Source organism: Phocoena sinus, chromosome 20 (genome assembly GCF_008692025.1).
Source record: "Phocoena sinus isolate mPhoSin1 chromosome 20, mPhoSin1.pri, whole genome shotgun sequence".
Lineage (NCBI taxonomy): Eukaryota > Metazoa > Chordata > Mammalia > Artiodactyla > Phocoenidae > Phocoena > Phocoena sinus.
Window position 1 is genome coordinate 29,535,873 of NC_045782.1, and position 21,565 is coordinate 29,557,437.

General features: G+C 39.2%; 2 protein-coding genes across 12 annotated transcripts in view; both read left to right on the forward strand.

The window, feature by feature from the left end:
• The window catches only part of DHX40 (DEAH-box helicase 40), a 52,539-nt gene extending 46,073 nt beyond the window's left edge, over positions 1 to 6,466 (forward strand). For 3 of the 4 annotated variants that reach the window (XM_032617123.1, XM_032617124.1, XM_032617126.1), the window contains 3 exons: positions 3,166 to 3,235; positions 3,538 to 3,766; positions 5,176 to 6,466. In XM_032617123.1, the coding sequence (XP_032473014.1) occupies positions 3,166 to 3,235; positions 3,538 to 3,766; positions 5,176 to 5,315 (439 nt within the window). In that variant the 3' untranslated portion in view covers positions 5,316 to 6,466. Of the gene's footprint in view, positions 1 to 3,165; positions 3,236 to 3,537; positions 3,767 to 4,044 lie in introns of all 4 variants that reach the window. The other variant, XM_032617125.1, reaches the window with a different exon arrangement.
• A 10,652-nt stretch (positions 6,467 to 17,118) lies between these two features.
• Positions 17,119 to 21,565, forward strand: part of CLTC (clathrin heavy chain) — a 62,292-nt gene continuing 57,845 nt past the window's right edge. The window contains exons 1-2 of one of the 8 annotated variants that reach the window (XM_032616596.1): positions 17,119 to 17,401; positions 17,572 to 17,999. In XM_032616596.1, the coding sequence (XP_032472487.1) occupies positions 17,958 to 17,999 (42 nt within the window). In that variant the 5' untranslated portion in view covers positions 17,119 to 17,401; positions 17,572 to 17,957. Of the gene's footprint in view, positions 18,000 to 19,362; positions 19,440 to 21,565 lie in introns of all 8 variants that reach the window. The other 7 variants (XM_032616597.1, XM_032616599.1, XM_032616600.1 and 4 more) reach the window with 7 other exon arrangements.

A 21,565-nucleotide genomic window follows, 5' to 3' on the forward strand; every position in this document is an offset into this window, starting at 1 on the left:
TATCAATTTTGTTTATCTTCTCAAAGAACCAGGTTTTAGTTTTATTGATCTTTGCTATTGATTTCTTTGTTTCTATTTCATTGATTTCTTTCCTTCTGCTAACTTTGGGTTTTGTTTGTTCTTCTTTCTCTAATTCCTTTAGTATGGTTAGATTGTTTGAGATTTTTCCTGTTTCTTGAGATAGGCTTGTATTGGTATAAACTTCCATCTTAGAACTGCTTTTGCCGCATCCCATAGGTTTTGGATCATCGTGTTTTCACTGTCATTTGTCTCTAGGTATTTTTTGATTTCCTCTCTGATTTCTTCAGTGATCTCTTGGTTATTTAGTAACATGTTATTTAGCCTCCATGTGTTTGTGTTTTTTACGTTTTTTTTCCCTGTAATTGATTTCTAATCTCATAGCGTTGTGGTCAGAAAAGATGTTTGATATGATTTCAGTTTTCTTAAATTTACTGAGGCTTGATTTGTGACCCAAAATGTGATCTATCCTGGAGAATGTTACATGCACACTTGAGAAGAAAGTGTAATCTGCTGTTTTTGGATGGAATGTCCTATAAATATCAATTAAATCTATCTGGTCTGTTGTGTCATTTGAAGCTTGTGTTTCCTTATTAATTTTCTGTTCAGATGATCTGTCCATTGGTGTAAGTGAGATGTCAAAGTGCCCCACTATTATTGTGTTACTGTCGATTTCCTCTTTTATGGCTGTTAGCAGTTGCCTTATGTATTGAGGTGCTTCTATGTTGGGTGCATATATATTTATAATTGTTATATCTTCTTGGATTGATCCCTTGATCATTATGTAGTGTCTTTCCTTGTCTCTTGTAACATTCTTTATTTTAAAGTCTGTTTTATCTGGTATGAGTATTGCTATTCCAGCTTTCTTTCTTTTGATTTCCATTTGCATGGAATATCTTTTTCCATCCCTTCACTTTCAGTCTGTATGTGTCCCTAGGTCTGAAGTGGGTCTCTTGTAGACAGCATATATATGGGTCTTGTTTTGGTATCCATTCAGTGAGCCTGTATCTTTTGGTTGGAGCATTTAATCCATTCATGTTTAAGGTAATTATCGATATGTATGTTCCTGTTACCATTTTCTTAATTGTTATGGGTTTGTTTGTGTAGGTCCTTTTCTTCTCTTGTGTTTCTCACTTGGAGAAGTTTCCTTTAGCGTTTGTTGTATAGCTGGTTTGGTGGTGCTGAATTCTCTTAGCTTTTGCTTGTCTGTAAAGCTTTTCATTTCTCTGTCGAATCTGAATGAGATCCTTGCCAGATAGAGTAACCTTTATTGTAGGCTCTTCCCTTTCATCACAGTCATGCTACTCACTTTCGGCTTGTAGAGTTTCTGCTGAGAAATCAGCTGTTAACCTTATGCCAGTTCCCTTGTATGTTATTTTTCGTTTTTCCCTTGCTGCTTTCAATAATTTTTCTTTGTCTTTAATTTTTACCAGTTTGATTGCTGTGTGTCTTGGTGTGTTTCTCCTTGGGTTTGTCCTGTATGGGACTCTGAGCTTCCTGGACTTGGGTGACTATTTCCTTTCCCACGTTAGGGAAGTTTTCGACTATTATCTCTTCAAATATTTTCTCGGGTCCTTTCTCTCTCTCTCTCCTTCTGGGACCCCTATAATGCGAATGTTTTTGTGTTTAATGTTGTCCCAGAGGTCTCTTAGGCTGTCTTCATTTCTTTTCATTCTTGTTTCTTTTTCTGTTCCATGGCAGTGAATTCCATCATTCTGTCTTCCAGTTCACTTATCCGTTCTTCTGCCTCAGTTATTCTGCTATTGATTCCTTATAGCGTATTTTTCATTTCAGTTATTGTATTGTTCATATCTGTTTGTTTGTTCTTTAATTCTTCTAGGTCTTTGTTAAACATTTCTTGCATCTTCTTGATCTTTGCCTCCATTCTTTTTCTGAGGTCCTGGATCATCTTCACTATCATTATTCTGAATTCTTTTCCTGGAAGGTTGCCTATCTCCACTTCATTTAGTTGTTTTTCTGGGGTTTTATCTTGTTCCTTCATCTGGTACATAGCCCTCTGCATTTTCATCTTGTCCATCTTTCCGTGAATCTGGTTGTTGTTCCACAGGCTGCAGGACTGTAGTTCTTCTTGCTTCTGCTCTAATTATCGCATTTTAGAATAGTGAAAATTACCTATACCCTTGAAAGGAGATGTAGCATAATATAATGTGAAGAATACTGTATTTAAGTCAGAAGACCTATGTTTAGGACTTGCCTCATCATACATTAGCTCTTTGACTTGAGAAAGCTATCTAATTTATTTGAATCTCAGTTTTGAGCTTTTAATAAAGTACCTGGCTCTCAAAACTCATAGGCTTATTTGAGGTTTTATTATGAAAGCATTTTGGAAATTCTCAAGCACAAATACAATATTATTGTTAATATTGCTATTTATTGACCAGAAATGTTTATACTTAATTAAAATGACTATTTAAGTTGTATCATTAGTTCTTTTTTTTTTTTTTTGGCTGCACTGCGCAGCTTGTGGAGTTTTAGTTCCCCAACCAGGGAATCAAACCCAGGTCCTTGGCAGTGAGAGCACAGAGTCCTAACCACTGGACTGCCAGGGAATTCCCTGTATCATTAGTTTTAAGATGAATTGGTAGAGGGGACTTCCCTGGTGGCGCAGTGGTTAAGAATCTGCCTGCCAATGCAGGAGACACGGGTTTGAGCCCTGGTCTGGGAAGATCCCACATGTTGCGGAGCAACTAAGCCCGTGTGCCACAACTACTGAGCCTGTGCTCTAGAGCCCATGAGCCGCAACTACTGAGCCCATGTGCCACAACTACTAAAGCCCACACACCTAGAGCCTGTGCTCCACAACAAGAAAAGCCACTGCGATGAGAAGCACGTGCACACAGCAAAGAGTAGCCCCCACTCGCTGCAACTTGAGAAAACCTGCGCGGAGCAATGAAAACCCAATGCAGCCAAAAATTAATTAATTAATTGATTAAGAAAAAGAGATCAATTGGTAGAGAAGTTATAGTGACAGTTGAATAAATATAAACCTCTGCTTATAGCAATCTTTGTAGTAGAACATATAATTTTTCATCATTAGTGCTCTACAGTGAAACTTATTTAGTGCTCTAAACTTATTTCATTGCTTTTACTGTTCTTGTCTTTATCCTTTGGTGTTTTGGTTCTTAGGTCTGTTGGGAGAACGTTTTGCACAATGGATGGGCGTGGAAGCCCAGTTCACATTCATCCTTCCTCAGCAGTAAGTACCTTGTTTTTAATAAAAGGAAGAAATTTCCTTTTGTAAAGGAAGGTGTAGGAATTTCTTCCTTTTGTAAAGGTATAGGAATAAATAATATACAGACGTCTTCTACTTTTCTCTTTGGAGGATAAGTTTAGCATATATCTATATTACATAAAGGTATTGGTTGGCCTATGCCTCCTGTTTGATTGAAGAATATAGAAATTAATTCAGAAGAGTTTGGGCTGTTGGTATTTGGTTGGTCTAATGTGCAATAAGGCAGGTTATTGAATTATCATCCTTAAATGAATTCTTTTGTGTAGCTTCATGAACAGGAAACCAAACTTGAATGGATCATTTTCCACGAGGTATTAGTTACCACCAAAGTCTACGCAAGAATTGTGTGTCCAATCCGTTATGAATGGGTGAGAGACTTGTTACCCAAGTTGCATGAATTTAATGCACATGATTTGAGCAGTGTGGCCCGACGTGAAATGAGAGAAGATGCGAGAAGGAGGTGGACCAATAAGGAAAATGTAAAGCATCTAAAGGGTGAGTGAATCGCTTGTTCTAGAGCATAAGTGTCCAAATTCTCATATAATTACAGAAAAACTGTTACAGAGCTTAGATTCTGGCTCTGTCTCCTCAGAAAAGCAAAGAGTTGTCATGAGTCTCAGACTTACTTTGACTTCCTTCTTTCCTTCCAGTTAATCATGTTTTCCTTAACCCCTCTGTTCAACAACATTATTATTATTATTATTTTAATTATTATTATTTTTTTTTTTTGCATTTCTCGGGCCTCTCACTTCTTGTGGCCTCTCCCGTTGCAGAGCACAGGCTCCGGACGCGCAGGCCCAGCAGCCATGGCTCACGAGCCTAGCCGCTCCACGGCATGTGGGATCTTCCTGGACCGGGGCACGAACCCGTGTCCCCTGCATTGGCAGGTGGACTCTCAACCACTGCGCCATCAGGGAAGCCCCAACAACATTATTAATAACAATATCTATTGAACTTTTTTGCCACATGCTAACAACTTGCATTACCCCATTAAATAGTTAAAATAACTCTGTGAAGTAACTGCATATCCCTACTTTATAGATGAGGAAATACTTAGCAGTATACAATAATTTGCTGACAATCCCAAAGCTAATATTTGGTGAATCTGGATTTTGAATCCAAGGAATTTGACTCTGTGGCCTCTACTCTTAACTATTATGCCATATTGCTTCCCAGTGGTGCTTTACTATTTTTATTTTGTTTATAAAATTTTGTGAATTATTACTGCAGAACATCCTTTTTTTTTTCCAGGAGATTTTTCCTTGAAATGTTAGGTCCCTAGTGAGGCATAAACTGTTGTGGTACTGAACTAGGACAGAAAGCTTAATTCTCAGCTCACATATAAAAAGAGCTTTTCAGTAAAGCTTTTTGAGGCTGATTGATGGAGCAAATTGTATTATCCTTATTTAACATCACCGAGAAATAGAATGGTGGGGAATTTTGCCCAAGGTCATTGGAAATGTTAACTACTCTGTTTTTTTGTAGTGTATAACCACACTACATGTTTGACTTAGGGTCAATTTTTCTGACTCCTCAGACCTCTATGCTCTTATTTTATTTATTTATTTATTTATTCATTCATTCATTCATTTGGCTGCGCCAGGTCTTAGTTGTGGCACGCAGGATCTTTTTAGTTGCAGCACGTGGGATCTAGTTCCCTGACCAGGGATCGAACCCTGGCCGCCTGCACTGGGTGTGCAGAGTTTTCGCCACTGGACCACTTGGGAAGTCCTTTTATGCTCTTATTTTTATCCATCAATTATATCATTTCTTTTGAAAGGGCAAAATTTAATTTCCTTCTTTTCCCCTTAACATTAAAAAATCAGAGCATCTCTTTCTCTTAACATTTCTAATACTGAAACTCAAAACTAAAATTTTATTGGATTAATTTGTAATGTTTTCAGATGGAATACCAAAAGAAGTCCTAAAGAAAATGCAAAGAAGAAATGATGATAAATCCATATCAGACGCACGTGCTCGTTTCCTTGAGAGAAAGCAGCAGAGGTCCCAGGATCACAGTGACACCCTGAAGGAAACAGGCTAAGCAGTGAACCCTCCAATTCAGGAAGTAGGAAAAGCAGCCAGAAAATGTGCTTCTGCTTTGCCATTTATGTCAGACAGCACTACCAAGAGGAATTGGTCAGCAGCTATTTTTAGCATACGAGTTAAAAGCAAATCAAAGCTCATCAGTACCAATAAATGGAATTTTCAAAGAAAAGATTGAGCTGCCATAGTCATAGGAAATAATATATGAAACCAATGAAAGACAATATATGTGATATTTTCCTCACTTCAATTTTGCTGGCCTTAACTGGTATCAAATGCAGTCAGTGAGATATTTTCAAAGAACATTGAATTGTATTTAATCAGCGTGTATTCCATTTGCATTGAAGCATTAAAAATTATTTTCCTTAAATCTCTTTAAGGCCTTCTTGTTGCTATTAGAATAGTATTATATCAGGTTATCAGGTATGTGACCATTTCCTTCTGAAGGCTGAACATAAAAGAGGTTTTTACTGAGCAATACTTAGATGTCTAACCGTTTAATTGCTACAGAGCTTTATAGATACTTAGAGAAAAGACTTAATCAATTAGTAAATAAGAAAATTGCCTATGGCAAGATTCTTTGTTGAATTAATATTAATCCTTAAGTTGATTTTTCTGGGATTATACAAATTCCTTTTTATATAAAAGTATATTGTTTAAAACAGTAGCTATAGCCATTAACCAAAGGACAGATGATATATATATGTTCTTTTTTTTAGCTGTCCCTACATACTTGTATCAGCACCATGTATGTAGGTGTGACAGTGTTTCAAACAGCCCTTCCACCTGGCCTACTCTCTTGCCTCCAGCAGCTTGGGTAGGACCATTTAAACATCTATTACGCCGATCTTGAAATGGGATTTTCAAAGCAGCCAACACTGCATCACCAGTGTTTCAAATTGGAACCTTGAGGCTAGTTAGTATCACACTCAGGCCACACTCAGCACTTGTCCACTCTGTTGTTTACTGCCTTGTATTCTAGTTATTTGTGTATTTGTCTGTCTCCCCCACTAGATTATACGCTCCTTGTGGGCAGGGACTATGTCTTTTTCATCTTTGTATCTTTCATGGCACCTAGCACAGTGCTTTGCACATAGTAGTCAATGTTTGTTAAATAAAGCTATTAGTGTCGTTCAAATTCAAAAGGCAGTATAATGTGTGTTTTTAGATATTTTCTGTAAAATTTAAGAATTTAAAATTTTAATAACTCACTCTTTCGCAGTTACTTCCTTTGGCGTCTAAACAATTTTCTGTTCAATATTAGAAACTTGAAGTCTTTATTGAAAAATCACATGAGGACCCAAATCCATGTTTGTTCTTGAAGTAAGGTGAATGGTGATGGTTTCTTGGAACATTCCTAGCATTGTTAATTTGTTCTTCTAACCTTCAGTGCTCAAGACACTGTTTCAGCACATTAGTCCTATCAGTTTCTCTTCCCAGGTATGTATCAGTGCATTTCCTTAGACGTGGTAGGGGTGTATGTGGATTCTTGGAATTACAGCTCTTTTATTTCAGTAAGTTTTTATTAAGCACACATTCTAAATCTATAGTCTATATCTATAATTTCATCAGTTTTCCCAATCATGTCCTTTATAGCATTTTCCCCCAGTTCAGGATCCAGTCAAGAACTGTGTATTGTATTTAATCTCCTTTAATCTAGAAAAGGTCTTCTGTCTTTGTCTTTCACATTTAACATTTTTTAAAATTGAAGTGTAGGGAATTTGGGATTAACAGACACACACTACTATATATAAAGTAGGTAAACAATAAGGACCTGCTGTATAGCACAGGGAACTATATTCAGTATCTTATAATAACCTATAATGGAAAAGAATGTGAAAAAGAATATATATGTATGTATATATAGTTGAATTACTTTGCTGTACACCTGAAACATTGTAAATCAACTATACTTCAATTAAAAAATAATTTAAAAAGTAAACTGGAGTAAATTGACCTACAACGCTGTGTTATTTCCAGGTGCACAACACAGTGATTTGATATTTCTATACATTGCCAAATGATCATCACAATAAGTCTAGTTACCATCTGTCACCATACATAGATATTACAATATTATTGACTGTATTCCCCATGGTGTACATTTCATCCCGATGACTCATTTATTTTGTACCTCTGAAGGTACAGACCTGAAGAGTGTACCTCTTGGTCTCCCTCACCTATTTCACTCATCCCCCTACTCCTCCTTCTCCTCTGGCAGCCACCTGTTTGTTCTCTGTATCTATGACTCTTTCTGTTTTATGTTTGTTCATTTGTTTTATTTTTCAGATTCCACATATAAGTAAAATCATACGGTATTTGTCGTTCTCTGACTTATTTCACTTAGCATAATACCCTCTAGGTCCATTCATGTTGTTGCAAGTGGAAAGGTTTCTTTCTTTTTTTTTTTATGGCTAATACTCCATTGTAAATATATATACCACATCTTCTTAATCCATTCATCCATCAATAGATACTTAGGTTGCTTCCATATCTTGGCTATTATAAACAATGCTGCAATGAACATAGGGTTGCATATAGTTTTTCAAATTAGTGTTTTCTTCAGAAAAATACCCAGAAGTGGAATTGCTAGGTGTATGGCTGTTCTATTTTTAATTTATTGAGGAACCTCCATACTGTTTTCCATAGTGGCTGTACCAACTTACATTCCCACCAGCAGTGTACAAGGGTTCCCTTTTCTCCATGTCCTTGCCTACATGTATTTTTTGTCTTTCACATTTAACATTTGAATAACAGTTTTGACATTTTTTAATAATACAGGTTAGTTATTTTATAGTATATCCCTCAATTTGGATTTCTCTAATGTTTCCTCATGTTTTTGCATTTGTGACTGGAATACTGCGTTAAGTGATACAGTGTCTTTCCCAAGGCATCAAATCTGGAGGTACATGGTATTTGCCCCTTATTGCTGATATTAATTTTGATTAATTGGTTAGGATGTTTTTGATTTCTTTAGTCTAGTTACTCTCTTTTTTATTATTATTAATTTATTTATTTTTGGCTGCGTTGGGTCTTTGTTGCTGCACTCAGGCCCTCTCTAGTTATGGTGAGTGGGGGGGGGGCACTCGTCGTTGCAGTGCACAGGCCTCTCATTGTGGTGGCTTCTCTTGTTGTGGAGCACGGGCTCTAGATGCATGGGCTTCAGTAGTTGTGGCACACAGGCTTAGTTGCTCCATGGCATGTGGGATCTTCCTGGACCAGGCCTCGAACCTGTGTCCCCTGCATTGGCGAGCGAATTCTTAACCACTGTGCCACCAGGGAAGTCCCAAGTCTAGTTACTCTTATAATTAATAAGTAATTTGTGGGAGGGATACTTTGAGATTATGTGAAATAGCCTGTTCCTTATAAATTATTACCCTCTGTTTTTATCATCAACTGATGATTCTTGTCTGAATGAGTTTATTCTTATGGTTGCAAAATGGTGCTTTTTTTTTTTTTTCTATACAGGTGATCCTTGAACAACATGGGTTTGAACTGCGTGGGTCCAGTTATACGTTTTTTTTTTTTCAGTGAATATGTAGTATAGTATTGTACTACATGATCTGTGGTTGATTGAATCTGAGGATGCAAAACCATTGATATGGAGGTCTGACTGTAAAGTTATATGAGGATTTTCGAATACTGGGAGGGTGAGCACCCCTAAACACCGAGTTGTTGAAGGGTCAACTGTATTTATTTGTTGACATTATATTGTAAGGAAGAGCTTTCCTCGGAGAAGAATTTCCAATAAACACTTGGTTGCTAGGAATAGCGTAAATCAAGACAGAGAATTAGAAAGCCCAGGGGGTATTTGAGAGGGGTGGCAAACAGTCTAGTTTATTTGGTGCATTGAGCATAAATAGAATAATAGGTTGAAAATATTGGTTGAGGACAGATTATGGAAGGCTTTGAAAGCCAAACTATGGAATTTGGACTTACTTTGTACTATATATGAATTTGTTGGAGGGGAATGCCATCATTACATCTTTAAGGTAATTGTGACAATGGTATTTTTTTGTTTTTTTAGTAAATTTATTTTATTTACTTATTTTTGGCTGTGGTGGGTCTTCGCTGCTGTGCGCGGGCTTTCTCTAGTTGCGGCGAGCGGGGGCTACTCTTCGTTGCAGTGTGCGGGCTTCTCATTGCGGTGGCTTCTCATTGCGGAGCACGGGCTCTAGGCACACGGGCTTCAGTAGTTGTAGCATGCGAGCTCAGTAGTTGTGGCTCATGGGCTCTAGAGCACAGGCTTAGTAGTTGTGGCACACGGGCACACGGGCTCAGTAGTTGTGGCTCATGGGCTTAGTTGCTCCACGGCATGTGGGATCTTCCCGGACCCGGGGTCGAACCTGTGTCCCCTGCATTGGCAGGCGGATTCTCAACCACTGCGCTACCAGGGAAGCCCTGTGACAATGGTGTTGATAAGAAGAATTGATTTCTACTGAGAGGGCTGTGAGAAAAGTAGTATGGGAGGAATACTGGATCCAGTTAAGAAGGAGAAGGAGTCTTGGAGGAAAAGGTAGTGATTATGGAAAAGTCTGTTCTTAAAAGAATGATTCACCTTTAAATTACTAAATGAAACAAAAAGAAACAAATGAAGATGAATGTTATCACAGAAAAATGGTCAAAAGACATGGTCAGTCATTTTATAAAAGGAAACATTGAATGGTCAATAAATAAAATACTGAATCTTACTAGTAATTCGGGTAATGCAGTTGAAAATAAGTGAGATGCCATTCTTTTCCATCAGATTAGCAACAATTAATATATGCCTAAAAAGTGTTGTCATAGGATAAATTGCTTTTATTTTAGAGAACATTTTGGCAATATCTAGTAAAAGTGAAGATGTGCACAACCTGTGACCCAGCAAGCCCAACTTTATTTTTTTTTTTTTTGCGGTACGCGGGCCTCTCACTGTTGTGGCCTCTCCCGTTGAGGAGCACAGGCTCCGGACACGCAGGCCTAGCGGCCATGGCTCACGGGCCCAGCCGCTCCACGGCATGTGGGATCTTCCCGGACCGGGGCACGAACCCGTGCCCCCTGCATCGGCAGGCGGACTCCCAACCACTGTGCCACCAGGGAAGCCCAAGCCCAACTTTAAATTTATATCCTAGGAACTCTGAGAGTATATAAAATACTCTGTTTCTAGTAAAATTTGACTCCTATAGATTTAGAATCAGTTTGATGATTTATGTTACATACAGCATTTATTAAAATGTTATATACTTCATTGTTTCTAGCAGTAAAAAATTGAAAATTATATACGTAGCTATCAATAGGGAAATGAAACTGTGATGTTCTTATGGTCGAATTCTTTACATCAGTGAAAGCGATTTTTGAGACTCCTGTTGCCTACTCTGCAGAACAGATGAACTACTTTACATTCCTAACAGCAATGTTGTAAAGTACCTGTCTTACTGTACTGTACTGTCTTACCTGTCTTGTGGTCCCTCAAAAATGTTTTCGTAATTATAGACAAAAAAGTGCCTCATTATTATGTTAATTTACATATTTAGATATTCAGCTCTTTTTCCTTAAATTGTCTACAAGAAATGAAATTAATGAAATTAACTGATTTGAATTTGATAGGTCCAGATAGTTAAGTATTTTAGACTTTCGAGGCATACAGTCTCTGTTGCAGCTACTGTGCTGTTGTAGTATAAAAGTAGCCATAGACAGTACATAAACAAATGGATATGGCTGTGTTCCAATAAAACTTTATGGACAATGAAATTTGAATTTCATATAATTTTCACATGTCAGGAAATATTCTTTTTTCTTTTTTTTGTGGTACGCGGGCCTCTCTCACTGCTGTGGCCTCTACCATTGCGGAGCACAGGCTCCGGACGCGCAGGCTCAGCGGCCATGGCTCACGGGCCCAGCCACTCCGCGGCATGTGGGATCTTCCCGGACCGGGGCACGAACCCGTGTCCCCTGCATCGGCAGGCGGACTCTCAACCACTGCGCCACCAGGGGAGCCCCAGGAAATATTTTTTTGATTTTATTTTTCACCACTTGCACTTTATTCCAGAAAAGCTACTTTTCACGAACCCATTCTAATTCAAATTATTTCAATTGAAAGAAAAGATCTTAACTTCATGAAATACTGAATTTTTTTGGTTTTTACTTTTTCATTTATTTATTTTTATTTATTTATTTATTTATTTATGCATGCCACGCCACGAAGCTTGTGGGATCTTAGTTTCCTGACCAGGGATCGAACCCGGGGCACAGGAGTGAAAGCACCGAGTCCTAACCACTGGACCGCCGGGGAATTCCCAACTTTTTCTTTTCTTTATAGCAGAGCTGACAGGATTGAACATGTCAGGAATCAAAAAATTTAATTTGTAATCTGTATTCTCGCAAAGATTTTCAAAGTAACCTGTATTACTTGTTCGCTGCTCCTTTAACCTGAAAATATGAATAATATAAAACTCTTGTGGGGACTTCCCTGGTGGCACAGTGGTTAAGAATCTGCCTGCCAATGCAGGGGACATGGGTTTGAGCCCTGGTCCGGGAAGATCCCACACGCCGCGGATCAACTAAGCCCGTGTGCCACAACTACTGCAGCCCGTGTGCCTAGAGCCTATGCTCCTCAACAAAGAGAAGCCACTGCAATGAAAAGCCCGCGCACCTCAACAAAGAGTGGCCCCTGCTCGCCGCAACTAGAGAAAGCCCGTGCACAGCAACGAAGACCCAACTCAGCCAAAAAATAAATAAATAAATTTATATAAAAAAATAACTTGTGAAGCTATTGAAGATTTTTCAAAGAGAAGAATCATATTATTTGTCCAGATAAAATCTAACATGTGTTTCTCAACGTAATATTACTTGGTTCTCAGCTAAATCATAAGAAATAAGATGGGATAACCCAAAATACAGCCTAGCACAATTTGGTGCTTTTTGTATATGGTTGGTATTTATAAATGATTGTTGTGCTAACTCCAGGTGTGATTACTAACAACATAAGTTGGCCTGGGCTTCAAATTAAATAGGTAGTATAGTTGATAAATGCTATAATAGCTTAAGAAGTAGGGTAAATAGATTTTAAGGTGAGTTTTTAAGTAAGGGTAGGACTTGGACTAGAATGAAAAAGGAGACAGAATTTGTGTGGTTGGAGAGAGGAATAAGAGATAAACAGTGGAAAGATGATCAGTGTCACCTTGAGAAGGGCTTTTAAAAAATGAAGGGTTTTGAGGTTTCCAATTCTGTAACTAGGGTTAACACTAAATAGGTCATATGACGCATAATTTGAGTGCCACTCATTCTTGCAGATAGAAAAATTTGAAAGTCAGCTTGGACTGGGGATATCTTTTTACAGTGTGCAGCACTTATAGACTGCCATTGTGTGCTAGTTTGCTACTCCATCTAGTTCCCATTCAAGAAATGGTGTTTTTAAGGCCTCTGCAGTAATGAAGAGTATAATCTTATCTCTATATCTGATCTGATAGCTTAGCTTGATAGACCCAAAATATGGAGACAATAAAGGACTGTCTTTATCAGGTTAGTTCTCACCCTGTGGAAAGCTTTATATTTGAGTGACCAACTTTATAAAGTGGCATAACCTAGAGACCTTTTCATGCCTTTTGGTGCTAATAGGGCTGGCTTAGAAAAGAAAAATAAAATTTAAATCAGTAAATATGTAGGAAAAAAATAAGGTCAGTGTATTTTTCATCACTGGAGTGTCATGGAATGAACAGTAATTATATGGTTGTATACTGTACAACATTAAACTCACAGTTGGGGCTTCCCTGGTGGCACAGTGGTTGAGAATCTGCCTGCCAAATGCAGGGGACACGGGTTCGCGCCCTGGTCTGGGAAGATCCCACATGCCACGGAGCAACTGGGCCCGTGAGCCACAATTACTGAGCCTGCGCGTCTGGAGCGTGTGCTCCGCAACAAGAGAGGCCGCGGTAGTGAGAGGCCCGCGCACCGCGATGAAGAGTGACCCCCGCTTGCCACAACTAGAGAAAGCCCTTGCACGGAAACGAAGACCCAACACAGCCATAAATAAATAAATTAATTAATTAAAAAAAAAAAAACAGTTATTTGGAATATGAGCAACAAGGAAAAGGAAGTAAACAGGCTTTGGGTTTGTTTTACATAATGCACTTTTATCAGCCATGACACACTGAGGTATAAGGCATTTAAAAAACAGTAATTTCTCGTGTGTCCTATATTTGGTACATATTGAGATCAGGCTAAATATACACTAGCAAGAGTAGTATACCAAAACTTCACAGTGATTAACCTGAGGCCTTTAAGATTCAGAATTTATTTCCCCATATAAAAATATTTTTTAAAGCCTTTCAAAAGATTTTAACATTTAAGTATTTAACTTTTCATTGTTATGTACTGAAGTGTTTGTTGACCGAGTAAATTATATTTCCTTGACTTTGCTATTATTGAGTTAACGAAAACTTTGTTTACCAAATCTCAGTCCTTAATATTCTCTTCTGCATTACAAGGCTGCATAGGTGCACTGCTACTTGTAGAACTGTCTGTCCTTGGAGTGTGACAGAATTTTAAGATTGCTGACAGAACATGTTTGTGGGTTCTACCCTGCTTTGGAGACAGTAATAACTCCAGGAGGTAAAAAGAGACAGTTCTACATATTTAGAAAGGAGGGGGGAAATAGCCCAAAACAATCATTCCCACATCCTGGCCTTCATGGCCCTTTCATTCTGTCGATCCTTTCAAGCTTCTTTTACCTTTTGTTTTTCCATTTGAAAGGGATGTTGTGACTAGCATCTGTTGATCAGTAGTGTTATAACTCTTCTGGTTTTTCTTTCCCCAAAGCTCTGTGTATCACTATATTTGAACCAACTTTTCTGAAATGACTTTTTAAGGTAATGTTATGAGCTATTTCATTCCTCTGCTGGGATCTGATTTAACCTTTAGAAAACATGGGAGGGGCCTATATAATATGCTAGATTCCAGATTGTATTTCCACAGGGCTAGTCTGGACTGTTCACTTGGAACATGCTTGATCCTGACACAGAATAGATTCACTACAGATCTTATTGCTGTCCATGACACATTATAAAACTTGTGTATATAAATTAGGTTTAGCACAAGCCTGAGCAGTGAGTGATAATTGAGTTTAAGTTAAGGTCCATTTCATACTAATAATAAGACCGTGAAAATTTTCTTCTTGCTTTGTAAATGTTCTTTTTGGGTGAGCTTTGCCTATAATCAGTGCCTTGTACAGGACCAAAATAAAGTGGTTATTTATGTTGACTGATACCTGAGCCACTTATTGGCCTTTGATAGGGTCTTTATCTAATCCTGCTGGGATTCATATCAGTGGCCCTAGGGGGCTGAGATGTTTCTCAAAGCTGCCGTTTAAATGGCAAAACCACTCATCTTATTTAGGTAATGCTAAAGTATATCCCTCTTGGTTTCATTAAAATCTGAACTTTAAATATTTGGTACAGTGGGTTGGGTTTAAACTTCCGCTTTAAAATTAATCTCTTAATGTTTGAGAAACGCCTTTACTTTGTGGCTTTTGCAATGCAGCTAGTTCACGCTGTTTTTAGAAGGTCAAGTTAAAAGGGAGGGGCCTTAAATCCAGGGTTGCTTGAAGATGAAAAACTACAGAGGAATCCTACAATGAAAAGTTTTTCTGATGTGTCATTCCCATTGGAGGATATATATATATGTACATATATGTAAAACAGGTCCTGGCATAAAATATAAAATTAGGGACACAATAAAGTTTTCTTGTATAGGTTTTGAGAAACTGGCATTCCTCAAAATAGCAGATGAGCAATGCAGTTTTTGCTAATGGCACTTGCTGTGACTCAGAGCAAGGACCTACTATTGAATATTCTGCTAAAAATACCTTCAAATTCAAAGAATTTGACGATTTATTTTATTAACATGGCTACTTTACTAAAACATTTTCTGAAACCAAAAGCCATGATGATAATACATTTATAGCCTTATTAAAAGACTGTCATAGTTGGATAACCTAATAAACCAGAAGACATTTTTTTTTTTCTACCTTCTCTAACTTAAGGTAGTGCCTGAAAACAAAGGCATTCAGTTACTGTTCAGGTAACCGTTAACACTGATTCAGCCTTCTGGGCTTCTAAACCAAGTATTGACAACCTTTTGTCCTGCCTCTACACCTTTAGCAAAAACAGTGTGCTACCATAAAAAGCTCTCTCATTACCTCAGCCAAAATCATTAATCTTTAAAAGGCATCGGTTTGGGTTTTGGGTTGGTTGTTTTTTTTTTAACGTTTATCATCTAGTACATTTTTTTCTCTTGAAAATTTTTGGATTTATTGATTTGAAGGAAAGTGTTCAAAATGAGCTGGTATACTGTAATCTATTTTTCTTCTCTCTAAATGATTCTGAAAACAACGCATTCATTAGATTTCTGTGTGATGACACAGCAGTCACTCTCAGTGCAGTTTTGGTTAGATATTCCACACCAAATATCCAAGCTAAAATCAATTGCTTTGGGGATTCTCAACGTCTTTAAAATTACAGGTCTGTCTGAAAATGCAAGACAGTTATTAAGAAAGAAAATTTTGGTGGCCAGTTCATAATATAGCTCTTGTAACCCAGATTCTGAGATTGAAATGTAACTTGATTAAGCTACTGCTTTAACTGTAATAAAACAGTAACTCCTTTATATTTTTAATTTAGAATTTGTATACTTCCAAAAAAGATTCAAAGTAGCTATACTATTAAAGTGGTATTAGAAAGGTCATTTCGAATGCTGCAGAATACAGAACATCTTTAAGTATTTGGCTTAACAAAACATAATGAAATTTTGCCAAGCATAAATATTCACTCTGATGACATGGTGGCAAGGCTTTTCTTTGCCCAACAGTCTCTGTCTGCTCTCTTAACTGCCAAAGATTCTCTCACCCTCAGTATGTGAGGTATACTTTGGGAAAAACATTAAAAGCAATTTAAATGATTAAGCAAATTCTCAGCAAAACTGCTTAACACACAAAATTATTGTATACCTAATAGTTTTCTGTTTAACTGAAAAGGTTACTAAAAATAATGTGTACTTGAATTCTTCCTCAGGATCTTTCTGGAACAGCAGTCACATCTCTTTAAGATGAAAAGCACGGAACGAAATTCTTTTATGCTTTATTGTATTTGTGCTATTATGAAATATTATTACAGCTTATACTTTAGCAATAAAGTACTGGTAAGATTATTAATCGATAATGAATACCGTAGATACCTTAATGCTGTTAGAAGACACGATGCCCCCAGCTTTGAAGCGTTTGCATTCCCAAACACTGCTAGTTTACACTGTTGAGGAGGTCCCACTGAAATACAGCGCTAATAGTTAATCCCTTTCTCCAAGAGTGTACTTTAGCCACACCGAGGAAAAACATTAAGGTTTTACAAACCACCTTTAACCTAATTATCTAAATCTTTGAGGCTCATTAATTGATATGGCTGGGAAAAAAATCCTGCTATAATTTTAGTCCAATTCTTCAGCGTATTTATGACACTCAAATTCTTCACCAAATTTATTACTCAGCTAGACCCATATATATATATATATACATCCGCCAAAATGTCCGAAACGTTAAGAAAGGCTATCACAAGGCCAGTTTGAGATCCCTCATAAATGGCCTTCACTGCCCTGAGTCAATTGTTTAACGTCCCAAGAGACTACTAGTTCTGTTAGAACCTAAGCGTCAGCTTCTCCAACCCTCAGAAGGGCGTGCGTAAGGACAGATAGGATTTTTAAACCCCATTTCAGTGTTTCAGTGCCCCCCTCCCTGGGATATAACAAACCACCCACCACATGAGACTAGGCGGGGGAGGAGCGCTGCAGCCGGCTGCCAAGAGCGCTCTGCAGGGGGGCCGTTTCCCTGAGTCACGGAGAGGGCGGGAGGCTGGGCCCATCTGCCCACGCCACGTCCCCTTCGTAAGGGACTACATTTAAATACGCAGGGCCCACTGGGAAAGGGAGCAGCACCGCCATTCCTCAAGGCGGCCCTACAGCCACCTCATTCCCAGGAGACGCCGCGCTTCCCTAGAACTCGCTCTGCATTCCGGCAGCAATCAGCAGACCTTTCTTGACCAGCATCACGTGCACCCGGAAGTACGTGGGTGAGACCCAAAGCGCCCACGGAAATGACGTTGGTCGCCCCTAGTCGCATGATGTGGCAAAATGCGAAAAAAAAAAGGGGGGGAGGGAAAAGCAGGCGGCTGGGGAAAGTGATGAGACAAAAAATAGTCCCTCCGATTCCTCTATTTATCTCCTTGTCGCAGCAGTAAGCAAGGTACTCAGCGCCCTGCGCCCCACGCTCCGAATTCCTGCGCTGCGGTGCATCGCGGCGCTCCGTGGAGGAGTACATAAGGCGGAGGGGGTGAGGTGACCTGGGCGGAGTTCTGTCGCCAGGATCCTTCCGCAGGGCTAAACCGTTTCCGGAGTCTGCGCTGCGCCCGGTTCCGCCATTGCGGCTCTCGCGGACCCTGGAGCCTCCGCCCCCGACCTGAGCTCTTTCGTCTGCCTGCCAGTTTCCTGCGTCCCCGGAGACTCTCCTGCTGAGCCCAGCCTCCCCCTCCCCCTTCTCCTCCTCTCCCTTGGAGAGCCCGGGCAGCCACTGCCCCACAGCCCCAGTGACAGGAGGAGACCATACACCCCCGACAGCGCCATGGCCCAGATTCTGCCAATTCGTTTTCAGGAGCATCTTCAGGTGCGGTGGGTCCGAGCTAGTGAGGGCTGTGGAGAGAGGGAGGTAGGAAGGAAGAAGCTGGAGTCTGAGCCCAAGCAAAAAGAGGAGAACCGGGGGGGGAGGGGGGATGGTGGTGGAGGTGGTATCGGTTCCTGGGGTAGATGGAGGATGGGGCACTATCTTGGAAAGCTTGAAGGGTTAAATGATGTGGGGCTTGGGTGGAAAGGAAGCGAGTCGGGGTGCATAGGGCAGTGAGGCCATACCTGGGTTTGAAGGCCTCTTTATCTTCGCTTCCTGGATGGCAAGAACTGCGTATAATAACCCTTCCACCCCGGTTTTATTCAGTTCATTCATTTGGGTACGTTGCGGGGCGTGGGGGGGGGCGTTCTCCCGCGTTTCTTCCGGAGCAAGAATTCTCTTCCCCTAGGACAGCGCAGGCTGTCACCTCCCATTGCCCTCTTCCCTTTCCTCCATCGTGTCTGCACCCGGGAGTTGTGGCGCGGGTGGGTTGGGGAGAGGCAACCTTTTTTCTTCCTCCCTCTGCGGCTCTCAACGGGAAAGGCACCTTCCCCGGGCATGCGGAGAACGGCAGTGGCTCCTCTCTTGCCTTCCCCGAGGCAGTAGGAACTGGGAAGCTCACCGAAGGAAAAAAAAGAGGATAGAATGGGGGAACGTATTTCTCAGGGCGGTGTCAATTTCAGAGTGCGTGGGGTCAAGGTTCCTAAGGGGACTCGCCTTTTTTCACTTTCTTGATGTCTCTGGGAATGGTGCGGCTTTTATCCCCTCTTCGGCTCTAGAAGGGAGAAAAGAGTTGTTCAGAGGTTGTCTTTGGAGCAGCTAGTTGGCTTGGCGTGAGCACTTTCCTCAGGATTGCATGATATTGAACGACCCCTGGGGATAGAGCACACCTGCCCTGAGATATGCAAGGTTATTTGGTCTGTAATTGGTTTCCTTTAGTAGGTTCTAGAGTTCTTCCCCATGGTGCATTATCCTGTAAGGCAACAGACTGTCTTATCTGGCAGCTTGCCCGTAGCGGGCCCAGGCAGGTGATCATTGGAGGACTTGACTGAATTAAGTCTCTTCTAAGCTTCTGATTTTCCTGGTTCACCAATCCTGGTGTTACTTTGGCTGAAATAATTTATTAATAAAGTATGCTTTCTTTCTAATTACCTCCTTAAAGAGGTCTGTCTCAGCTCAGTCATTTGAAGGACTAATTGGTAATGATAAGAGATGCCAGTGGTTTGACATGACACTAATACTAGTGGCCTCTTGGACACTTTACCATTGAAGGCTGTTTACTTTCTGCCATTGTTATAACAATAAGTAAATGTTAATTAAAAGGTTTAATATTCTGGTTATCAACATGATTTCATTTTTTTTACAGGTATCACCTTTGCTTGCATCAGCAAGGCTTCTTTGTCTTGAAATGTAATGAATTATAAATCTTTACTCAAAAAATGAGTTAAGTAATGTACTTTATTCAGTCATTTTTGGTTTTCAGATATCTGATGTAATAGAACACTATTTTACAAAAGGTTAAAAAACATTGTGACAGAATGGACACAGAAGTTTTTGTTTACGCTCCATCCAAATTTGTATTGCTGTGGTTACTTCTGTTGAATGTGGAGTGTTAGGAAAATAATGTTTTTGAGTGTGAGGGGAAAACACAACCTTGTCCTGACACTAAAGTGCTTCTGGAATATAATCTTCCTGCAGATAAAAGTGTGTAAAATCATACACAAGAAAAGCAGTTATAGTTGCTGTTTACTTTACAAAACAGATATAGCCCGCTAGTAAATCTTGTTTCTTGACTGGTGGTGGTTTGAGCAATAGTTTTGCATTTCTATTAATGAGGAGACAAGGTTGTTGAATAATCCCAAAGACTGGACTCCAACCATGTCACTGATTGAAGACAGATTTAATATGGGTCTGATTTCTAAGTGGTTCAGAGTTTTTGCAGACACTTGAGTGAAGCCATTTCCTTCTCAAATGCTTGAAGAGTTGCGTATCAAGTTGCTTTGCAAATAAACTTGGAAGAATTCGGTTTTTGGAGTAGTATATATGCCATGACTAAGTTTAATTTAAGCTTGCTTTGGTGACTGTGTACTCAAGCTGATAATGATTAGTTATTGTGCAGAGCCCCAGTCACCAGCCTCTTCCAGGATAATATAATTCCTGACTTTTCATTTTTATCCCTTGCTGTATAAAAATTAATAAGGATTATTTTAATTGGCAACTTAGGTCTTTGACCTCTCAGCCCCTGCCAGTTTGCTAAGTAGCAGAAAACTTTCTGAAACACTTAGGATAAAAATTGGGAACAAGAATTGAGGAACTTGCGTGTAGAGTTAACCTGTGAAATCTTCAAAGCGTGAACTGTAAATAAATTTATTTTTATACCATGGAACTACTTTGGCCAACTGAAGGGTCTGTCATCAAGGACTCAGAACTACATCAAATGAAGCTTAATATTTTAAGTTATAAAGGAGTTTTTATTTCTTTTTTAGGATGTTGAGGCTGATAGCAGTGAACAGATGAGTGCCTATTTGAGCAAGATTTTGCTAGGATTGCAGGTTCTGAAAAAAATCCTAGGCTACCTATAGTGTTGCCTGCAACTCTGATTTCTTGGCTTATTAAGTATCTTTATGCCAATTGACATCTTCTGCTGTATTCCCGGGTTCTTTGGGTCTGAAATTAAAAATCTCCCAACGCTGCTCTTTTCCCTTTGATCCATAAATGTGTTGTGCATTCAATGGTAGGGTTTCTTGCTATGATTATTTTAATTTGCAAAGAGAAAGCAATGCTATTACTGGGATATGTTATATGCTTAACCGTACTTCCTGGAAGAGGCATACTGCTTGGAATTATGTTGCAGTCTACTTTAGGAATAGCTTCCGAGTTTAAGATGTATCAAGGTTTTCAGAATTTTCCTAATGGTCAATTTACTCAAAGGGGTGTGGCTAATTCTAGTGAATGTACTTTCACTCTGTTTAGGAAATAATTTAAGGCATGAAACTGTGTGTGTAGAATCACAATCATTTTCATTTTGGTGTGCAGTGAAATACATGATTTCAGGAACCTTAACTTAATGATATTTGAATTATATTTAACAGGATGTTTTTCTGTCTTTGTTACTGCGTGGCTTTTGCTTTTTGAGAGTTACTATCCAATAGAAATTTCTTCCATGATGAAAATTTATACTAGCTACATAGGCATATTGAGCACTTGAAATGTGGTTATTGTGACTGAGGGACTAAATTTTTACTTTTATTTATTTTCAATTAATGTAAATGTAAATAGCTACATGAAGCTTTTGACTACAACATGGGACTGCGCAATTACAGGCCATTCTGGTGTGCTTTTTAAGAGTGAAGATTTATCTGGCCACCTATATTTATATGTTTAGAACATTTTGTTACCTAAAATTAAAACATTCACTAATAGAAAGTGTTGGTTGAATATTGTCTCTTTTGGGAAGTGATGATGAACAGTGACTAGTGAATGGAAGGAGCAGCAGACTTTCTTGTGAGAGTCTGTTGTGTCCTATGAATGTGGCTGGGTGCTTCCACGTCTTTGCCTAATTCCCCCAG